We start from the raw sequence: 21,105 nt of genomic DNA, 5'->3' as shown, positions 1-21,105 counted from the left end.
TGACTAATAAATTGACTATTCATAAAGACAACTACTCCCATTTGTCTGCGGAGTCAACAAAGCGGAAACATGAGGTTTGGAATGAAACCCACGCGTCTTGTGTTGTAATAATTAAATAAAAATAGTTCTAGATTTAGTCAAACGCGAGGAGGGTGCTTTTGCATTTTGCGGTCACGAGCGGCGAGCTATAATGGCTATACTAGTGACTGTTGATGAAGCTTCCGCTACTTTTTGTTCTCCAACATCTCATGCTGTTGCAACAAAATTTTACTACATTTATACAAGCAATCACCATCATTTAAACCGACACTTATTAATGATTCTTCGAGACCCTTACATAAACTTTAAAGATACCAAATGGCATGCATATATGTACATGATATGCAATTTGTTTTGATATTTTTAATCACATTCCTTCCTTTTGGTATGTATGATTTATGTTCATTACTTATACATTGTACTAATCAACTTTTCATACTAGAATGCTCAAGCATCAACTTTTCTTCAAAACATCAATCTTTTATTTTAACTTTTTCATATTTCAAGTTGTTTAATATCATTATTTTTTTTAAAATTTATTAGTGTGATATTTTTTTTGGTGAATTACAATAACAAGATAAAACTCGAACAATAAATGTAATTAATGCGAATCAAACTCAAACAACACCTGGGGCGGTGAAAACCTTTAACCATCAAGCTATCACATGATGTTTGTTGGTGTGATATTTTGAAATTAAAAAAATAAACATTAATTAAGTAACAAATAAATGATGTTATTATGGACTCACAATTAACAAAACTATCTTAATTTAGTTTACAAATTCGCCTGCATTTTTAATTTTGCAAAATAAAGAGATTCAAGTCCTTGAAATAAAAGAAAAACAAATAAAATTTCAAAGGTATGAAAAGTATAAAAACTCTTAGTATATCTATACTAATAGTTAAACTCTTGACAGAGTTGAAATTATGAGTCAACCAAGCACCAACTCAGTTAGAAAAATTATAAAAATATCTTTTTTGTATTTAAAAAACAATATATATATTTATATTTTTTTATGGTAGAATTTTAAGGGGCGAATTTAAACTCCTGAAAATGGAAAATTTATTATGTAAGCCCCTTAAAGATGTTTAAATTATAAATTAATATATGATCAAATTGCACTTTGGCTCTCAAAAATGAAAAAAAAAATTCTATCAAGTCCCTTCATAAAATAATGAAATCATAAATTAATACATAATAAAATTATATTTTAATTTTTCAAAAGTTTATAATTCAATTCCGGGCTCCCTTAAAAAAAATTTCAGATTCACCCTTATACTCAATCAAAACTTTATATTAATTTTTTTTATACATTTTAACTTTATTATGCAGACTTTATTACCTAACCAACACCCATCATAAAAAATTATGTTCACTTTCTATTCTTAGTCTAATGTATTCATATGTTCAAATTTCGTTTTACTCACAATTTAACCTATTTTTATTTAAATATCCTATATATTTTATATGTTATTATTAATTAGTTTAAAACTATATGTTTTCATAATTTATTGTATGTTATTTTAAAATACAAATCTATACTTTAAAAAAGTAATTTTCACACGTATTTTTATGTGATAAAATTTTTAATATTATTTATTGGATAATGAATAATAGAAATGGAAAATAAAAAACAGTGTGTATACAGTCCATGTTTTCACAGTTTAGGCTGCTCCCATTTCGCTCACCGCTACTACGGGATTTACTTTTGCTTTTTTTTCATCCGGCTACTAAGATGTTTCAGTTCGAGACGTTGTTTCAGAAAAGAAAAAGAAAAAGAAAAAAAAACATCAGGTCTTTTAGTTGCATTTTGAATTTTAAATCTAGACCCCAAATTATGAGAAGGTTCAGCGATGGTCCACTGCCTCAGAGCCGCCAGGTTATGTAGTCATTGTTTACATCATGCCAGGGTTGTCTGTACCCCATAAATATAGAAGGAAGTTGAGTTATTTATGTTTTTTTTTAATAATTAGTTTGTATTATCGAATGTAATAGCGGAGTCTAGTAAAGGCTCAAAAGATTTGTTAGAATTCAAAAATTGTTAGGATTTAGAATCAAAATAGTAATATTTGTTAGGAATAAAAATATGAGAAAAAATTTAAATAATTATTCATTAAAAAATTATATTTTGGTTATTAATATTATAATATATACACCAGTAATTCATGTAATATGTTATTAATTCTATTAAATTAGATTTTGAATTGAGTCTTAACTTTTACAAATTGTATTTAGAAATTGGGCTTAATTTCTTCTTTATTTTGGACTTAATATTTGTGTTATAATTAGTTTATTTTGAATTGGGTAATAATGGGTATATTTTGCTATAAAAAGTAATGTGTATACTATTTGAGTTTGAGCTTGGTATAATATATTTGGGTGTTGGAATGAATATGAATATTAGGTTTATAAATTTAATAAAGAAGGTAAAAGTTGTTCAATTGTCAATATAATAATAAACAATAAAAGATATTTTTGTCAATTCATATACATATCATATAATAAATTTTACAGCAATTTTATTATTTTATATAAAAAACCTCTATTAAATATATATAGTTTATATTTTTCATAGGACAAATTTAAATTACATTGTTATTTAGGTAAAATGAATTATTATATTTGAAATTAAAATATTTATAATTTAAAATTTTAAAATTATTTGAACTGATTATATAGTTCGTGTAGCTTCATCCAAGCCCAAATTGCCCAAATTAAAAAAAATACGAGCTTGAAAAGACTCTGAACCCAAAAAAATTTATGCCCAAAAAGTGTGAACTTTAAAAAAAAAAATGAAATCGAAGAAAAGCACGATCCAAACCCACTCGTATGGTTGGTTGCCTCCTCTTCTAAGTTCTAACAGGCCCTGTTATAGGTGTTTAATTTTGTAGTTTTTGAAGCCGCGATTTTCCAACACAATATGTTGTTAGTTAGTTAGTTGGAGTTCATAAATGGGCTTTATCTTTTGACAGTGATCCATTAGGATTAGGTTGTGATACTAAATGGGCTTTAGCTCCAAGCCTAGATCACCTTCTTACTTAAAAACATTTTCTCATTAATGAAGTCGAGAAATATAAAATGTTATAAAAATTACAATAAATTATAAAAAAATTTATAAAAATTTATAAAAATAAATATTATTATATAATTATGAAAAATTGTAGTGACTCTCTTCGAGAGGAAAATTCAATATGGCTTTGTTTCCACGTAGCTTAAAGGGCTCTATCATATGCTTTTGCACTGTCAATGGCAGAGTCAAAGGCTCTCATGGTCATCTTCTCATACCCCTGTACTCGCAGGAGCCAGGTTGGGGTTCATGTTAACATTTGCTGGTGGAATCATAACATTAATAGGGGGACGATGTTGGGAGAAACTTGATTGCTTTAGCTAGTTTGGAATCTAAACATGAGATGGCTTAGAAAGAGAATCGTGGGATTTGACTCTTAAATAGAGTGATTAAGATGGGAAGCTAGGGCTGAGTTGTAACTTTTATTATTATTATTATTATTATTATAATTAATATTTACTTGTTAGAGAATCGTGGGATTTGACTTTTAAATAGAGTGATTAAGATGGGAAGCTAGGGCTGAGTTGTAACTTTTATTATTATTATTATTATTATTATTAATATTTACTTGTTTGGCATGCCATATCAATGTACTAATCCATGTTGCTATCACTTTCAGCTTATCATTATTTTTATTCGTCACGTCAGTAATGATTTTTATTTTCGAATGGGATCAATTTACTTAATTGATTTTATAGGCTTTTAGTAAAAGATTTTTGGATATTTTTCTTTTTTTCATTTTTTTACCTTAAAATATTGTTGATAAAATGCTTATTTAAGAAAGAGTAATTTAGATTCACACGAAAGTGCAGAAAATATTTAAGTGATCAATAAGTGTAAAGATAAATGTTTGAGAGTTATGATGATATTCTAGTGTCACGGACTTAGAGTTTTCCCACGCAATCCGTGCGGCCTTAGGCAATTTCTCTGCTTCAAACGCCTAAGTCAGCCTAACTTGTAACAAAAAAAAGATTCAGCAGCAAAAACGCCCAAGTCAACTTCACTCGCAACAATAAAGGATTCAATAGAATTCCCTTAAGATTTTCACGAAGAACAGCAGAAGAACGAAGTAAGAACGAGCCTTGAAAGATGAACAAAAGCAGGAACACTTGAGAGAAAAGTTTGAGTGAATACTCTCAAAATTCTTATTAATAACTCAGTGAATATACAATGAGCAAAGAGGTCTCTATTTATAGTTGAGCCTCACAGTATATCAATAGCTATAATTAAAAGCTGAATACAATTAGAACTCTAAGCTTATGTAACCAGCTATATACAAATAGAACTCTAAGATTCCATAATTATATCTTCTAGAACACTTCCCATTTCTATCAGGCTCTTGAGATGGGCTTTTAATCTCTCAAATCACCGGGCCAGTTTGGTTGGGCCAGTTTGGTTGGGCTAAATGACCTCCCTCGAACACGATGCTTATTTAAGAAAGAGTAATTTAGATTCACACGAAAGTGCAGAAAATATTTAAGTGATCAATAAGTGTAAAGATAAATGTTTGAGAGTTATGATGATATTCTAGTAGAGCGATAATGTATATGTGCCTTGGTCTAAGTGAGTTATTTATACTCTTCATGGTGAGATCCTCACCATATATATGTCTTGTTATTGGAGAGTTGATAGTTGAATCACAAATATTAAACACGTATTTTTTGATATAATTAGAGGATGTATTGTCTTATTGACAACAGATGTATTTTGGTGAAATATATTCAACTAATAACTCATTATTTGGGAGGAAATTATAATAATAAAAAATCATTAAATATGATTATCTAATTAATGTTTGGGTTGTGATTTTTTAATTCTTTTCTTAGATTTTATTCTACTTCTATTTTAGCTGATTTATTTATTTTCTAGGGGTTTCTTATTTTAGGCAAAGTGTTGGGATGGTTCTTTAGTCCAGATGTTTAAGCGGGGCTCTAGTTTTTTCCCAGCTTTCTTAGCATTACACCCAATAAATATATTCCCATTTCTAGGTTGGTTCAATGACTAGGAAAAACATTGATCATCAACTGCTTAAAACAAGCAACCATTCATCAATCCTCACCACTCGTTTGCCAAATGCATTACCCATGTTACTCAACAACTATAGAAGAGGTGCACGATTTAGCCACCTCTATAATTAGTTCCTCAGAAAGAAAAAAACCCAAATAACCATTCAGAAATTCCACCATTTGCAGGTTAATTATAAACAAAGAGTTGATTAAGAAATCAATGGCATCGTTTTAAACTACAACTTATCATTCAATTCAACGAATGAGAATCCAGAGCTCATTTATTGTTGGAGCACAGTTGGATCCAAGGCTAATGCCTGAATCATGTTCTCCCATAAAATGGAAGGACACCAAACAGAAGTGCGGCCAAACGTCATTGCTTAGCCAATTCATACAGCAAATTCAGAGCTTGTGAATGTTAGAATATAAAAAGCAAATAGAGGCATTGGAAGCATGTGCCATGAATCCCATTTAGTAACCCTGCAAATCGTATCAAAGGTTTTTAATATACATACCCAAAACTAACACTTGTTGATTTGGCAGACATGTCACCGCATGCAATTAAATATTCATCGTTTAACAATTATGCTTTCATGAAATAATGCTTCACGTTTGTTAATTGTGTAATTTAATTGTAGGGTTCTTATGATTTGGTTTAAGTGGTTCATAGAAAGTTGTAATTTGAAAACCAATATTTTACTCTCAACCCATGCTCTTTTCCTTTTGGCTACCTTTTCTTTTTTGTTCAACTTTTTATTTAAATAAAGGGAAAGAAGTTGTTTAAAAATTAAATCTGGTAATTGAAGATTGATTATCATTTTACGAGTGATTCAGGTATAGTTTATGACCCAAGATTTTAAAGAAGGATTGAGCATGGGAGAGATGAAAATGGAGCTTGAATTAATGGTGGTCCATGATAATAATGCTTTCAATTCACTAATGAAAACTCAAAATCATAGCTGAAATTATATGGAGACCCCACATAATTGATCTTGTGGAGTTCATGATTAGGAGACTTAACTCTAATCATGTCAATTTAATCCCAAACTAATCAGTTGCATTAATTTACAATTGGATTTTTCATTAACTAATCCACTTTTCATTGTATTAAATAAATATTGGCCCAAACCTAGCTTAAAGTTTGGTTTCACATGCCTTAATCACTGTCTCCATACCTACTTCCTACTTGTTTAAACGTACAATGTGGAGTCCAGCTGATGAATCCAATATTCCATGGACATGTTCTTCTTCTCGACATAGATTAGGTTGACAATTTCATTATAGAATATGTACAATAATTTTGGTCTGACTTGGATTTAAATCTCTCAACTTCTTCAAATAAAATTTTCGAATTATTGTTTGGTTGGAATCAATAGATTAGTATTATCCCAGCTTGGGCTTTAAACAAAGTTGGGAGACAAAACTCTAACTCAATTTTGGGACGATTCGAACCTATTGAGAAGTTTATTAACTCCAGATGCTTCAAAAACTTTTCTTCATAAGAAGCCATATGATAAGATGTTTTATTTTTTAGTCAAATTTAAATTTTTACTTTTACATGTTGTTATGATTAAATTTAAATAAATAAATATTTTTATTTAAATAGTAATTTGAATTCACCTAAAATATTGAATAATAGTATGGTAATGTCTCTTTTCATCTAACATTAGATAAATTAAGTAGACTAGGAACGATATCACAATGAAAATCAACGGGCAAGAATTAGAGCTTAATAAGCTAGAACTTTTTTTTGGCTAATAAATTTGTAATATTTTATATGGGCAAGAAAAATTGTAATATTTTAAGAGATTATTTTTATGCTTGAAGATAAGATCAAAGATTAAATAAGTAGCAATTAAATTTATTTAAAAGTTGAATTATTTGTATTTTTTTTGGTGTAAAATAAAATCTAATTAAACTAATTACCTAAAGTTTTAACAATCGTAATTCTATCATTTCAAGACTCTCCTAATATATCAAGTTCTAGATTTACTCTTCTGGGCACTTCTGAATTATGCATTATGTTGTACTGTTTTGCCTAATTTACCGAAATTTTAATGGAGTCCATGAAATTCCAAGATATATCTTGAAATACAAAGAGATTCCTATTTTTTTAAGTGCTATGCTAATAAATCAAAAAATCTTTAAAGGTTTTAAATAAAAATAATAGATTTGAAAATGAGTTTAAGTAAAAAATTAAGTCTATTTAAAACATAAAACATATTAGTTCCGAAGATGTTGATGACAAATTCCTATATTAGCTTTATTATTGTTGGTATTATTCACCATTTTTCTTTCAACCTCGTGGAACAATATTATCCGACAAATTTCTGGATAAGGAAGACATAAATGAAGGTTGGTAAATTGAGAACCCGGAGTTCATCAATCAGTCCACCACTACCACTATCCTCCATTTCATGTTCTGAAAAATACAAGATGCTAGAATAAAAGAATACCCCCCCTCCCCTAGTCCTTAACAGCTGGAACCATTAATTAATTATTATATGATCCTATTTAAATTATTATTTAAATAAAAGAAATATTTCAATTTAATTTAATAACAAAGAATATAGATTTACTTTATTTAATAGAACCAAATCTCGCAATAGATTGTAGGAGTAATAGATAAATTGAATGGAAGTTTCTTAAGGAGATGATTGGAGCAGATGGCATAACAGCAGCCTTTGTAGGATACGAAGATCAACCATTTACTGCTTATTGCATTTTGTCAGAAAAAGGTATTCTATACGGAAATTTACCTTTGACTAATGCACTCTATTTCAATGTATTTGGTTACATGTCAATACCCAACTGTCCACTTAATTACAACTTCGCTAATTAATTAATAGTCGTCCTCTGCCTTTGAGTGTCCAACACAAATTAGTGTTGCTTTCGCTACAAAAGCATTAAATTTAACCCTTCTAAAATTCAATGTTAATAATAATTGATCGGATGATAATTAATAAAAAAATACAAACCTAATTTGGCTTTTAATTAATGGTTATAAGATAAGTTGGACATCAAATCTAAGGGAGATGAAATTAATGCTGAGAATCTGAGTGAAAAAGAAATGCCAAAAAGTGCAACATTTTGTCAGGAAATCTACGAGTGTGACGAAACCTTGTGCCTTCCCTCTAGGTGTCTTGTAAAACGTAGGTTAATCTTAAAACTTTAGATTAAAATAATTGTTATCAATTTTAACAGAGTCACGCACATTTGGGGGTTGGTTGTAGGCATGATTTGATGGAAATGTAGTGGACACATTGTTCTCAACCATTGGTGAACTTTTCAAAAGCACCAAAATGAAAACATTTGTTTAATACAAATTCGTCAAAGGAAGCTGGGCTGAATCATTGTTTATATCAAAGGGAACAGGATTAAATGCACTGAAAAACATTCATTACTAATCATAGGTGTCATTCGATTGCCTAGGTATTTTATTAATACAGGTGTTTAAACCGAATTAGGCTCTTCTTATATATAATCTTAATGCAAGATTAGAAAAGGTTAAAAGTAGTACGTCAATAACACAGGTAGGCGTGGCGTCGGATTTTGATGGGTATTTTACCCGTCAACGGACCCCAAAAGTTACTAAACTTTCTAATGCCTATACACTAATTGCACTTTCATTCTTTAATTTGACTCTTCCAAGTTTTGGAGATGTAAATACGCATAGTTTTATTGGAAATAGATATCATTATGATACTAACTATTATCAATCCATTGGTGTTAGTCCGTTGGATATTGACATGTACTCTATATGGGTTTGTACATGGGCGAGCCTTAGATGATAACGCATACTATGGGTTCGCATCCTTGTGTATGCAAACTCACTTTAAGTATACATGTGTTAATCCTAATGTAGGTTACATGTCATTATGCATGAAAATTTACCTAGTATGTCACATCTATAAATAGTGACCGTATCATATAAATACATAAAGTTAACCCATCTGAGGAGATACTCAGAAAAACACTCAACATATATGTATGTGATGGTCTTTCTAAATTGATTTCTTTAAATTTTTGAGTTTTACGAATTTTCAAATTAAGAAGATGGTTAGGTTATAGTCGTACAAACCAGCTTAAAAAATGTCAATTTTGTCATAACCACAGGTTTTACTTTTTTACGTACCATTTTCTCTGAACTTGTACAACTTAATTTTTTATTTATACTAAAAATTTTATTACACGCGTATATATTTATTAATCATGTAAATAGAATACATATGTGCATTTAAAAATAATATATAACGAATTGTAAAATATGCATGGTTTGAAACCACCAATAATAAAACATATCAAATATGTGCGAAATTAAAATAAAAAATTTTAACTGGTGAGTAGAAAATTTTATTTATATACATGATGTGGATGGAAGAAAATATTTTATGTAAAAAATATTTTTTAAAAATTACTCAATAATAATTATTGATATAGTGGTAAAAAAAACTTGTTTAAAACATGTGTTTGAACCTTGGATATGTTAACTTTAGTTATTTAATTTAAAGGTCATAAAAAAATTACAAAAAGACAAAAATGTCATCAAAATAATAATAGTTTTCATCTAATAGGAAGGGTATGTTAGTCTTTTCTAAATTGAGTTTGTACCCGGTAAACCTATGATATCAACTTAGTCAGGGGTTTAAATAATAGTATAAATGAGTTTGTGTCAATAATCAATTAAATACCAACGTAGACAGGAAATGACTAAATTGAAAGTATTTTTATAATATAACAAATATTAATATGAGAGTATTTAGATATAAAATATTATTATAAAATAGTATCATGCTAGGGTTTGAAGATAGGAAAACATAATCTTTAGACAAATGTTTTTTTTTCTCACAATTTATAAATATAATTAAAATGTTACTTAAAAATATATATCAAAGAGAATTTGATTAATTAATTATTATGTCGTTTTGGTTTAAATAAAATATATCATAGTCACTAAAAATGAGGGTAAAATTTTCAAAAATGTCATCTTACCAAGGAAATGTGAGATTGCATAAGGAAAATGTGGTATTGAAATTACTCTTATATTTTAAATTCTTGACATTACTAGAATGTAAAATTATCGGGTTAAAGTAATATTTAAAATCCCAATATAAAAATCTTATGCCGAAGTCTTACGTTATCCTGAAAATATTATATTTCTTGAATCAAACACATTTTAAGTTGAATAAATTCCCATATCTTACTTTCTTTCATTGGGTAATTTGCTTACCATTTCTTACTTTCATTTATAAAATTAATTTTATTTTATTGATACATCAAATAATTATCCATATTACATATAATTATCATTACATTCAGTTTTCCCAAAGTGATTGAAAAATATGAATATATCTGAAAAATGTATATTAATAGCAGAAAATTTAAAAGTTTGTAAGTAAAGTTGAAAAGGGTGATGTATAGAGTTTTAGGTGTTCAAATTTATTGGTAAAATTAATTTTTATACTAAACTTTATATTTATCCATGCCTATCTATTATTTATAAGTTATGGAGTAGGTTGTTATGAATAGATGTTTAATTCTGATTAAAATAGTGGAAAATGTAATCCTGAAGGCTGTAAGTCAAGACCCATACCTAAGTTTCACCAACAATCTGACGATTGATTTTTCCGTCTGTTGAAGCTATTAATATTATAGGACTCCTACCACATTTCGCCACCCACTGAAACTAGCTACCTATTCCAGGTTTTTGAGTTTTCTGACTACTCTGGAATTCATGGATAAATATGCCATTCATTCCCTATTTTCAATTAATTAAAATATGTCTTCTTAAATTTAAATTTTAATCATTAATAATTTTACTTTTAGAAATTTAGTTTCTATATTTTTTTATTTTAAAATTTAAGTTCTTATTAATTTTTTATTAAATTAATTTACTTTACATTTTAAAATAACAAAATTACTTAGTAGCAATATAATTAAAATAATTAAATTAAAATAAACTTAAATTTAATAAAATAATTTTAAAAATAAATTCTAAATTTATTTTAACTTTTTCCATTCCATGCATGAACCCAAAAAAATTCATATTTTCTTCGGTTTCAACTCTAAAATTTTTATATCCGGACGAGGAAAGAGAGGTGAATATACAACATACTACGACTTCTAGTGTAGGCTGAAACGGCAAATTAGTTGAGTCTTGCAGCGGCCAGTGCCAATACTTGTTTGGCTTTAAATAAACAGCCGATTTGACATTTGATTTGATGTTTATAAACATTCTTTCATATGCCAACCCCTCATTCTAATATTTCAATAATTTGTATTCAATCTTAGTGCTATTACTTGAATTTATGTTTGAATTTTATTAAAATATCGGTTAACTATCAGAATTTATTAAATAAATTTAACAAAATTTTAAAAAAAAAGAAGAAGTAAAACTCATATGTACGCCCAAACCAATTATCCACAATGGTCTGATATGAATAAAAATAAAAATATTTCTATTTAAATATTATTTAATTCTTTAAAATCTAAATTTATAAAAATTAATTGAAGAGAGTAGATTAGATAACCACTCCTATATTAAGACATTGTTTATCATTAACATAAAGATATAAATTGAGTCTTATTTCGATTAGTATCGGTAATGCTACCATTGTAAGAATGATTAAGTCTTAGCTCAATTAACATTAGTTTTGTTACCAATATAAGAAGACGTGAGTTTGAGTGTGTTGAAACGCATTATCCTCCTATTTAAGAGTTGAAGAGCAGCCATAAATAATTTTAAACATTATATAAAAAAGAACTGTACATACGATAAAAACTTATAATAAAATTAATATTAAAAAAATAAAAATAAATAATAAACTTTTCGATACAAAAGCTTTTATATTAAGCCAAAAAAAAACCAACTTTTATAGCTTTTGAATTTTGCGAATGCACGTTGGGTTGAAATTACTCTTTAACCCTCATTAAAATATATAGCATTATATACCTCAATGTATAATAGTTATATTTGCATGTAATTTTAATATCTAAAATATAATTTGAGCAAATTATATTTTATTAATTACTTAATAATTTATTGTTTAATATTTTTATTATAACTTCAGTTTATATATTCTATATATAATTAAATTTTTTATTTTATAATATTATATTTAAAATAAACATTTTATTTTTTTTAAAAAAGGAAGAAATTGGGACAAACAGTCGAATGATTGGTGTCAAAAGTGAAGATAATATTGAAACCCAACTATAACGCATAGTCTTATAAGTAAGAAAAGATATGTTGGGTTTGCTACAATGGTTTGATCATATGCAGTTATGGCGCCTACTTTGAAGTTACGTGACACATTATATCTGTCTACACATTAAGTCAAGAAATTATTTTAGAGGTGGGAATTAAATTTATATATTTTTATAATAATAAAAATATGATTTTATTATTTTAATAGTTTATATTTTTATAATTATTAAATTATTAAATTAAAAATTTATTATTTTTTAGGGAAAAAATATAATTTTATTATTATAAATTTAAAATTTCATTAATTACGAACAACATAAAGGGAAGATTTTTAATTTTAGAGAGGGTTAGAATGAATTCTCCAAATATATTTTGATTTATCAAATTGAATTTAATTAATTATTAAATATTGTAATAAATTATTGGTATAGTTGTAAATATAATATAAAATAGTGTGGAAAGCTAAAGCCACCTAAGTTTTTAAGTATAAACAATAATTATCAAACTTCATTTTGGAGAATATTGTGAAGAAAACATGCATGCAAAAACCTATTTTTAATTTCAATATGAGTTTGTATATTATTATCCGCCACGCATCTAATTTATGTAATCATCATGTTTTTTTTGAAAATTCGTGATTATTCTTCATTATATTACATATATTTTTTAATAATTCTTGAAGATTCGTGATTATTTTTATAATAATATGAATTTCTTATTATGAATATGGATTTTTTTCATTGAGAATGCAATATATTTTGTTATTTAACTTAATATTTTTGAGTGATGATAAATTATTTTTAAAATATCCTAATTTGGGTATTTCCAACAACTTTAATGAGAAAAGGTTTGTGTGTCTGTATTTCAATTTATTCTTAAAGGACTAAGAAAATAGAATTACCTATTTATTTTTAAATAGCATTATTTAATTTATTAACAAATATGTAATAGTATACACTATTAATACATAAATATAAATAGAAAAAAGAATGAAATAATAAATAACCAGAAGAAAAGTCAAAATATGTGTGAATAAGCAACATGCATGCATTTGCTCCTTACCATGAAGACCACTACGCGAAACCATTTTTCCATTTTTATTTTTTTCCTCTCGACGACTCAGGACAAGTGGTATAGAATCTTGGAATTAGAGCATGGTTTTTTTTTAAATACAAATAAATAAAATAAATAAATGTAGCAAATTCAATTAACACATGGTCTGTCTGTTCTAAGTAATAAAACCATTATCCAATTTATGGAAATTTCTTGGAACCCTCGCATGAATAAGGTTTTATATATATATATTTTTTCTTGTTAAGGAAATTTTAATTTACTCCAAATAATTATAAACAATAAAATTTCGTAAAAGAAAAAAAGTCAACCATAATAATTACACAAGACTGCAAGTTGGACAAATCAAGCAGTTGACATAATTAATTAAAATGGCAGCAAAATTCTGAATCCTTAATCACAAGTTTATATATGGTTTAAAATGGATTAATTGATTAGCTCTAATTACTGTATATACATATTTTATAGAATAAGATAAATATATATATATCAAAATTTGATGGTTAAATTTATTGGATATCATGTGTTCCAAGGTACCCTTTGGAGTGTTAATGAAGTCATCAAAGGTTTCTTTTGTTGGGCCAAACAATTCGTCGTTGCTCGGAAACCAGAAGAAGATTAGAGGTATATAACATTTTTTTCTTTAGCTCTGACAAGTAATTGGATATAGATGTACATGAATGAAGTCGTCAAAGCAGATTCACTCTTCGCAACTACAAGAAGAGTTATACGAGATAGGAGCAGGAAGTGGATTTTAGGCTTTAACTAATATTTGGGGATGTGTTCAGTCTTGGAAGCTGAGTTATGGGTCATCTTTAACGGCTTGGCCCTTATCTTGGATCAGGGTCATGACAGAGTGTTGATTAATACAGATAGTATGGAGACGGTTCAAGCTATTCAAGATAATTATTCAAGAGACTCAAAATTTTGCTCTGATCAGACGAATTTAACAGCTATTGACTAAAACACAACAATGACAAATCCAACATATTTCGAGAGAAGAAAATGAAGTTGCAGACCACTTAACAAAAATGGCTTGTTGCAATAACAGTAATATTAAACTGTTTGATCAACCCTAAGGGGGGTTTAGACTAGGCTTAGCATTTTTTTTGTTATGTTTTTTCACAAAAAAAAAGAATATTGGATATTATTAATTACAGATGACTCCGTGAATTCATTGGATTAAATTATAAATTTATTATCGATTTAAAAGTAAATTAAATATTAAATATATATTAGATATAGTAATTAATTGATATGATGTTTAATTATTATTAGAAGAAGTTAATTAAGTTTTAACTCGATTAACAATAACATTGTTGCTAATTTAAGATGATGTGAGTTTGAATGCGTTGAAATGTATTATCCTCTTATTATAGATTAGAGAGTTCTATGAATAATTTTAGATTAAAAACGTATTTTTAGTTACAACTAATTAATGGTGACTTTCTATCAAAATTAAGTATTAAAAACATTAAGCTAAACATTTAAGTGAGGATGCGTACATAAAAGTGGTTTGGACTTCAAAGTATAGCTTGGTGTTTTTTTGTTTTTTTTTTAATCTCCCTTTTTTCCCCTTTTTCCGAGCACTTTATATTTATAAATTAGAGAAGCAACCGCCCCTTTTGGCTTTTACGAGGAACGCCTCCAAGAACTTGGCTCTGTATTTCTTCTCGCTTTTCCTTGTAAAACAAAACAAAGCATTCGGGGAAGGCTAAACAGTCGGAAAAGGATACATCAGGATCCAAGATTGAGAAAAAAGATGCACCCTCTTTCAATTTCATACTCCAATATAATCCCCCACCCCCACCCTTTTCTCCTCTGATACTTCACCATCTCCATTTTCCTTTTTGTCTACTTCTGCCCCCTCATAATTGTAAGTATTTCTCAACTTTTCATCTGGGTTTAGCATCTTTTTTTACTCTCCCTTTTTGTTTGTCATGCACTTAATTTCTTCAGTTAGGAGGTGCTAGATTTTACATGGTGTTTTTGGTTTCACGTTTACTGTGTTCCTCTATTATCTCTTTTGATCAAGTTATTACCCAATGACCACCCTTGCTTCAAGAAACCACTTATTTGCATTTGAAGATCCTTTTATTTCATTGGCCGGCCGCTTTGTGGGATCTCCGTTTGTCTCTGTCATTTAGTTCCCTTTTCAAATTTTCCTATCGTCCCAAACATTAGATTATGACCTTATCTTCAGGTTCTTGTAAAGTTCCTTTCATTCCCCTATCTTCATGTCCTTCATTAACAACTCAGATTCATTCTTCAAACATCCTTCACTTTCCACTTGCGTTCATAATTGAGGTTCAACTTTCAATCCCCCCCCACCTTTTTCCCTTTTTCTTTTTCATCTTTCTGAATCATGCAATAATGTTGATATAGTCAAGTACAGACGTACCAAATAAAAAGGCCAAAATAATTTTCCCAGATGTATTTTACTAGAGACTTAGATGAGCCGATCCGATCCGATCCTTAAAAATCTGTTTCACCTATTTTCCACCCTGTAATCCTCTCTGCAAAGACGGCTAAAAGCTTTAAAGCCTTTCTTTAAACCCAATATTTACAAAAAAGAAGGATGAACCTGACTTATTATCCATCTCTAGTATCCTTTATATTATATTGATACTACTTTTTCTTTCTTTTTAAACTATTCTTTTTCCGTCTACGTTTCTTCGTTGGAAGCTGTCTCCATTTCCCCTGCAACTAGTTCTTTCATATTGCGTTGAATTTCTCTATTTAGTTGAGCCTTCCTAACCATTTTCACTCAAAATATAGATAAATTAATACCCAAAGCCTTTTTGCTTCCAATTCTTATATACCGGGTTAGCCGACTATTTTATATATATAAATATTAAACGCTTTCTCTATTTAATTCACAATACTATAAAATTTTCCCTGGAAAATCTCCACATTTAATAAACTGATTAATCCACAATTGGATTTGAAAATCCGCCAACTTGTTTCTGATCTCCATTTTAAATTTTGCCTGCTCAGGCGCTCAATCAACCATGAGAACAGATATGAGAAAAAACTCCAAGGTATGCGCCTTTTCTTCTTGCCCTATTTATCCTTCGCCGGATTTTGATTAATGGGTAAGTGAAAATCTTAAACTCTGTTTTGTTTGTTTCTTGGCTGTTAGTCTTCGTGGCCTAAAGTAATCGCTCGAAAATGGCTGAATATACCGAGTGGAGCTGAGGAGTTTCAGTCCGATTACGCCGTAAACGGTAAAATCCCATCTCGAATATGTCGTGTTTCATTTAAAATTTTATTCATAGATTTAGTTTATAGATTCAAAGAACGGCAAATTCATGTTTTTCTTTAACAGGCGAAACTGGTGACAGAAGAAAGAGTTGCTGCGACCAGGATTATCACTCGATCGTACCGGGAAATTTCTCAGGTAATGATAATATTGTTGTTAACTCTGCTAAAGCTGGGCACTATTATAAATCGTACTGATTTTTAAATCCCGTCCGTCAATCTACGTGAAAAGATGAGAACTGGAAAAGGGATTATCGTATTTCCCAGAGCTAACTGACGGCTCTTTATCCTATTGATTGGATTGGACGTTAAAAGAAAGCACTGGCAGTGATTTCGGCCGGGTCCCGGTTTGATCAGTTGATTTTTTTGATGATCCAGTGCTTTAATTCTTTGCCACGTAGACTGGCAAGATTTGACTTTGGCTGTAGCACGTACTGGTACTTAGATGTACTTTTTTTTTGGACTTTTTTATAGAAGGCTGGCTGACGGAAACTGCCGGAGGGATTAAACCGTCGAAAAGTATGCCGGAGCCACCACCTGTCACCGATTCACTCAACCCCAGGTGAGTTTATAAAAACTTAATGTCGCAGTTGAGAATTTTTGGTGTATTGGGTCCTCGAATTACGCGGGTTCACATGAGAAAAGTAGAGTTGAAGATGCATCCATATTTGGTCTTTAACTTTTGGGGTTTGCTTTGGAAGTTTCAATGTTAATTATGCAGTAATAATTTTGGGGGATTTTCAGGATGTTCGTAGGGACATGGAATGTAGGAGGAAAGTCGCCCCACGAGGGTTTGAACATAAGAGATTGGTTAAGCTCGCCTGCCCCTGCTGATATTTACGTTCTTGGGTAATTTCTTGCTGTTTCTTTCCTTTGTACCTATCCCACTTCTAAGTTGCTTTTTAACACCTTCCTTAACATATCTAATATCTATGGTTGAAAACTTCCTTTAAGAAAAAATGAGGAAAACGATCCTCCTTTCTTGTTGACTCCATCTTAAAATGCTCCACAGCTCATAACCAACTTCAACTTTGTTGAATGGGAATCTGTGGTCCGGCACGCATTTTCTTCTTATAATTTATCTTTTTGCCCCTTTAACTTCAATCTATTGTTCACTTGGCCCAGAAGAAAGCAATAAAGCAATAAAGGAATAAATTAAGTTTGATTGGAAATGTGAAGGGTATTGTGGTATTTTGGAATGATTTGCCTAACCAGATTGATTTTTGACCTGTTAGGTTCCAGGAAATTGTTCCTCTAAATGCTGGCAATGTGCTTGGAGCTGAGGACAACGGACCAGCTGCCAAATGGCTTTCCCTTATTCGTGAAGCTTTGAATTCCGACCAAAGTGACAAAGAACTTGCTCGATGTTATAGCGGTGCCACTGAAGAAAGCAGTCCGTCCTCACTGCAGCTTGAGCAGCAAGCAAGCCTGAAGCCTAGGACCAGCTTTACTGATTTACTCTCAATGGAAGATGAACTTGGCGAAGAGGATTTCGAAAGATTGCTAAACTTAAATACAAATTCGAGCGAGGAAGGCTCTCCTAGTCCCACCTACATGTCCGGCAGTCCAGCCCGGCAACGCTTCTGCTTAGCTGCTAGCAAGCAAATGGTTGGGCTTTTCTTGTGTGTGTGGGTTCGAACCGATCTTTACAAGCATATTAGCAATCTGAAAGTCTCATGTGTTGGCTGTGGTATCATGGGGTATCTTGGAAACAAGGTCAGCAGTTGCGCTTATTCTATACACTGTTGTTTACATGTCGGTTCCGGAAACAAAACTATCCATCATTTATTGCAGTTGAACTGTAATTGTATTAAATTTAGCTTCTTTTAATTATTTGGTAACAGGGTTCAGTATCCATTAGCATGACATTGCACCAAAAAACGTTCTGCTTTGTTTGTACGCACTTGACGTCCGGGGAGAAAGAAGGGGATGAGATCCGAAGAAATTCCGATGTAGCAGAAATATTAAAGAGGACAAAGTTTTCTCGTTCATTTAGAGATTTCAGGCAGCCATTTCATCCAGAGAACATTTTAGACCATGAGTATGCCCCTTACTCCACTAAAATTATCATGTAACTTCCCACACTAGTTTGTTTGATCTCTAATGTATTTTCCTTTTCTTTATTTGTTCAGTAAGGTTATTTGGTTAGGGGATTTGAACTACCGGCTTGCTCCGGGTTGTGTCGATACGCATGAATTACTGAAGAAGAACAACTGGCAGGTGCTTCTAGAGAAGGATCAGGTGAGAGGCTAATTCACTTTACATTTTTTCTATTTCAGATAAGATGCTGGTTTGTTTATCTCTTCACTTTGGCATCTTTTTCGTGTGAAACAAAGAAAATGGATGGTTGACCTTGAAGTTCTTTATTGTTTATTTCAAGATCTAACATGTGACGTTTCCCTGAGTGCTTGGCAGCTAAGGATCGAACAAAGGGCGGGGCGGGTGTTTTCTGGATGGGAAGAAGGCAGGATATACTTTGCTCCAACTTACAAATATCTCGCCGACTCAGATGATTATGTTGTCCAAACATCTAACTCGAAAGAAAAACGACGAATCCCCGCCTGGTAAGATTCCAAATTTATGTTCCTTTCAACCTTCATTTTTCTTAATACATTGGAATTAAATACATCAAGCAGGATTAAATTAATCCCAAGTTGAGCATTAATTAAGGTTGCTTATTAGAAGCATCCTGGTTTAAAAAAATAATGTTGTTTTTTAATAATTAGAATATGTTTTTGCATCGGATTGATTGCTACAGTTCTGGCGGTTCTCATTGTTAGCTATTAATTTTTTTTCTGTTTTGTTTGCTCCATTATATAAAGGCAAAAAGTTCATATGATGATATTATAATTTGCTAAAGATTACCAAGGAGATTAATTATAAAGTGGTCGGCAAGTGACTAGTGAGATTTGTCTTCTTCCTTAGTAAAACCTTATATAACCGACCGTGTTTAATTAAATCTTGTTGCTAAGACGTGAGTGGTGAAACCTTATCATAGTTTAATCATTATTAATGTTTCCTTGTAGATGGCCAAGTGAAGATCATATTTAATATTTAAATATTGATTGCAGGTGCGATAGGATCCTATGGAAAGGTGAAGGACTTAAGCAAGTATGGTACTCAAGGGGAGAGTGTAGATTCTCGGATCATAGACCAGTTTATTCCCTCTTTTCAGTCCATATCAATTTAGTCAACAAGTTAATACCCACTGCTATATCATGCCCGCCAAGGTTTTCATCCAAATCTGCCTTGTCCTCAGCTTGTGGGGCAAAGGTCCAAGCTGAGGAACTGTTGGTAATTCCTGGCCACAAAGCTACATAATTTGACACCCAGTCCAAAATATTACCTTCCAATAGTGAAGTTAAGGATGTAATTGTGAAACAAACCCTAAACCTTAAATCTTAATCCTTTGACCCCGACAATTTTAAAGGGTTGAGAGTGATGATTTTTAGGATGGATAGCATTTCTTGGTTCATGAACTGGAAGATGAAGAAGAAGGAATAGGCTTACAAGTGGATGTGGGGTTTGATGATCATTCCTGAATTTTTTGACGAAGCAATGAATGATCTCAAGGGATTTTGTAAATGTGTTTAGAATTAGAAGCAGCGATACTTGTTTATAGTCTGGAAAGCTAAATGAAGTTCTTGTTTCACTGGAAGAGACTGTTGTTCCAATAGGGTCGGAAGCGTGTAAATTATTGTACTAAAAAATCACACAAAGTTCAATTCCCAGGGAAGAGAGGTGGATCACAAGGATCTCTTAAATACCAAGTCTTTCCTTAGTCAGAATATTCCTTCTAACGTAATTTAATAGCACAATTAAATACTACTATTATACCCTCAAATATTGAAAGAAAAATAGGACAAAAAGAACATAAGAGTTTTAACGAGGTTCGGTAAATTATACCTACGTCCTCAGGCACTAACACCAGATGATAACTTTACTATCTCCAAAATATTACAAACAAATAGAATTCCTTAAGAATTCTCAAATGGGAGAAGAGAGAAAACTAAGAGAGAAAGATTGGTTGGGATGGTGTAAATGAGAAATGGTTAGGCCTATTTATAGTTGAGGTTCAGGGACTAACTTGCAAATGGCCTAAAAAATTAGGGACCAAAATTGCAATTATCTCATTCAACTTTAAACAACTTGCCTACCATTTTTTTCTTTCGGTGCCACTTGCACCTCCCATTTTTTTGACTTTTCAACACCCCTTTTAATTTGTCTTTTCAACAATTTCCACCTTGAAGATTTGATTAGGATAATCACATCTTCACATACTTCCTTCAACTCCCCAAATTCGATAAAGCTATCTTTGTAGTGCCTCCAAATGCGCTCTCGAGCGCCATACACCTAAAGGTGCTCAAATTCTCAGGATGTTAATCAAGTTCAAACAATGATTAAACTTGATTGTTGTTACCACATTGGTCATCATATCTGCGGGATTATCTGC

The 21,105-nt window shown here is 30.4% G+C and overlaps 1 protein-coding gene across 2 annotated transcripts; it reads left to right on the top strand.

Annotated features, from left to right (window-relative positions):
- Nucleotides 1-14,935: 14,935 nt before the first annotated feature.
- LOC107889716 (type I inositol polyphosphate 5-phosphatase 8) lies at nucleotides 14,936-20,310 on the top strand. 2 transcript variants are annotated; one of them, XM_041076826.1, is made up of 11 exons: nucleotides 14,936-15,267; nucleotides 16,389-16,432; nucleotides 16,534-16,618; nucleotides 16,720-16,791; nucleotides 17,130-17,214; nucleotides 17,397-17,501; nucleotides 17,888-18,368; nucleotides 18,497-18,693; nucleotides 18,785-18,893; nucleotides 19,068-19,216; nucleotides 19,724-20,310. In XM_041076826.1, the coding sequence occupies exons 2-11, from the start codon at nucleotides 16,403-16,405 to the stop codon at nucleotides 19,971-19,973; spliced, it is 1,563 nt and encodes a 520-aa protein (XP_040932760.1). In that variant the 5' UTR covers nucleotides 14,936-15,267; nucleotides 16,389-16,402; the 3' UTR covers nucleotides 19,974-20,310. The 2 variants fall into 2 exon arrangements, with proteins under 2 accessions (XP_040932760.1, XP_016669739.1); XM_016814250.2 differs by having other exon boundaries at nucleotides 17,127-17,214.
- Nucleotides 20,311-21,105: the final 795 nt, after the last annotated feature.

The sequence above is a fragment of the Gossypium hirsutum genome, chromosome A09, assembly GCF_007990345.1.
Source record: "Gossypium hirsutum isolate 1008001.06 chromosome A09, Gossypium_hirsutum_v2.1, whole genome shotgun sequence".
NCBI lineage: Eukaryota > Viridiplantae > Streptophyta > Magnoliopsida > Malvales > Malvaceae > Gossypium > Gossypium hirsutum.
Note: the sequence above shows the minus strand (reverse complement) of the source record. Positions and strands in the feature narration are given on the sequence as shown.

Excerpts from the sequence above, each read along its gene's own strand:
- LOC107889716 (XM_016814250.2), top strand. The coding sequence starts at position 16,403 with ATGAGAACAGATATGAGAAAAAACTCCAAG. Across the intron at positions 16,792-17,126 it reads CGTACCGGGAAATTTCTCAG|AAGGCTGGCTGACGGAAACT; the intron begins GTAATGATAATA and ends ACTTTTTTATAG. Across the intron at positions 19,217-19,723 it reads AAACGACGAATCCCCGCCTG|GTGCGATAGGATCCTATGGA; the intron begins GTAAGATTCCAA and ends TATTGATTGCAG.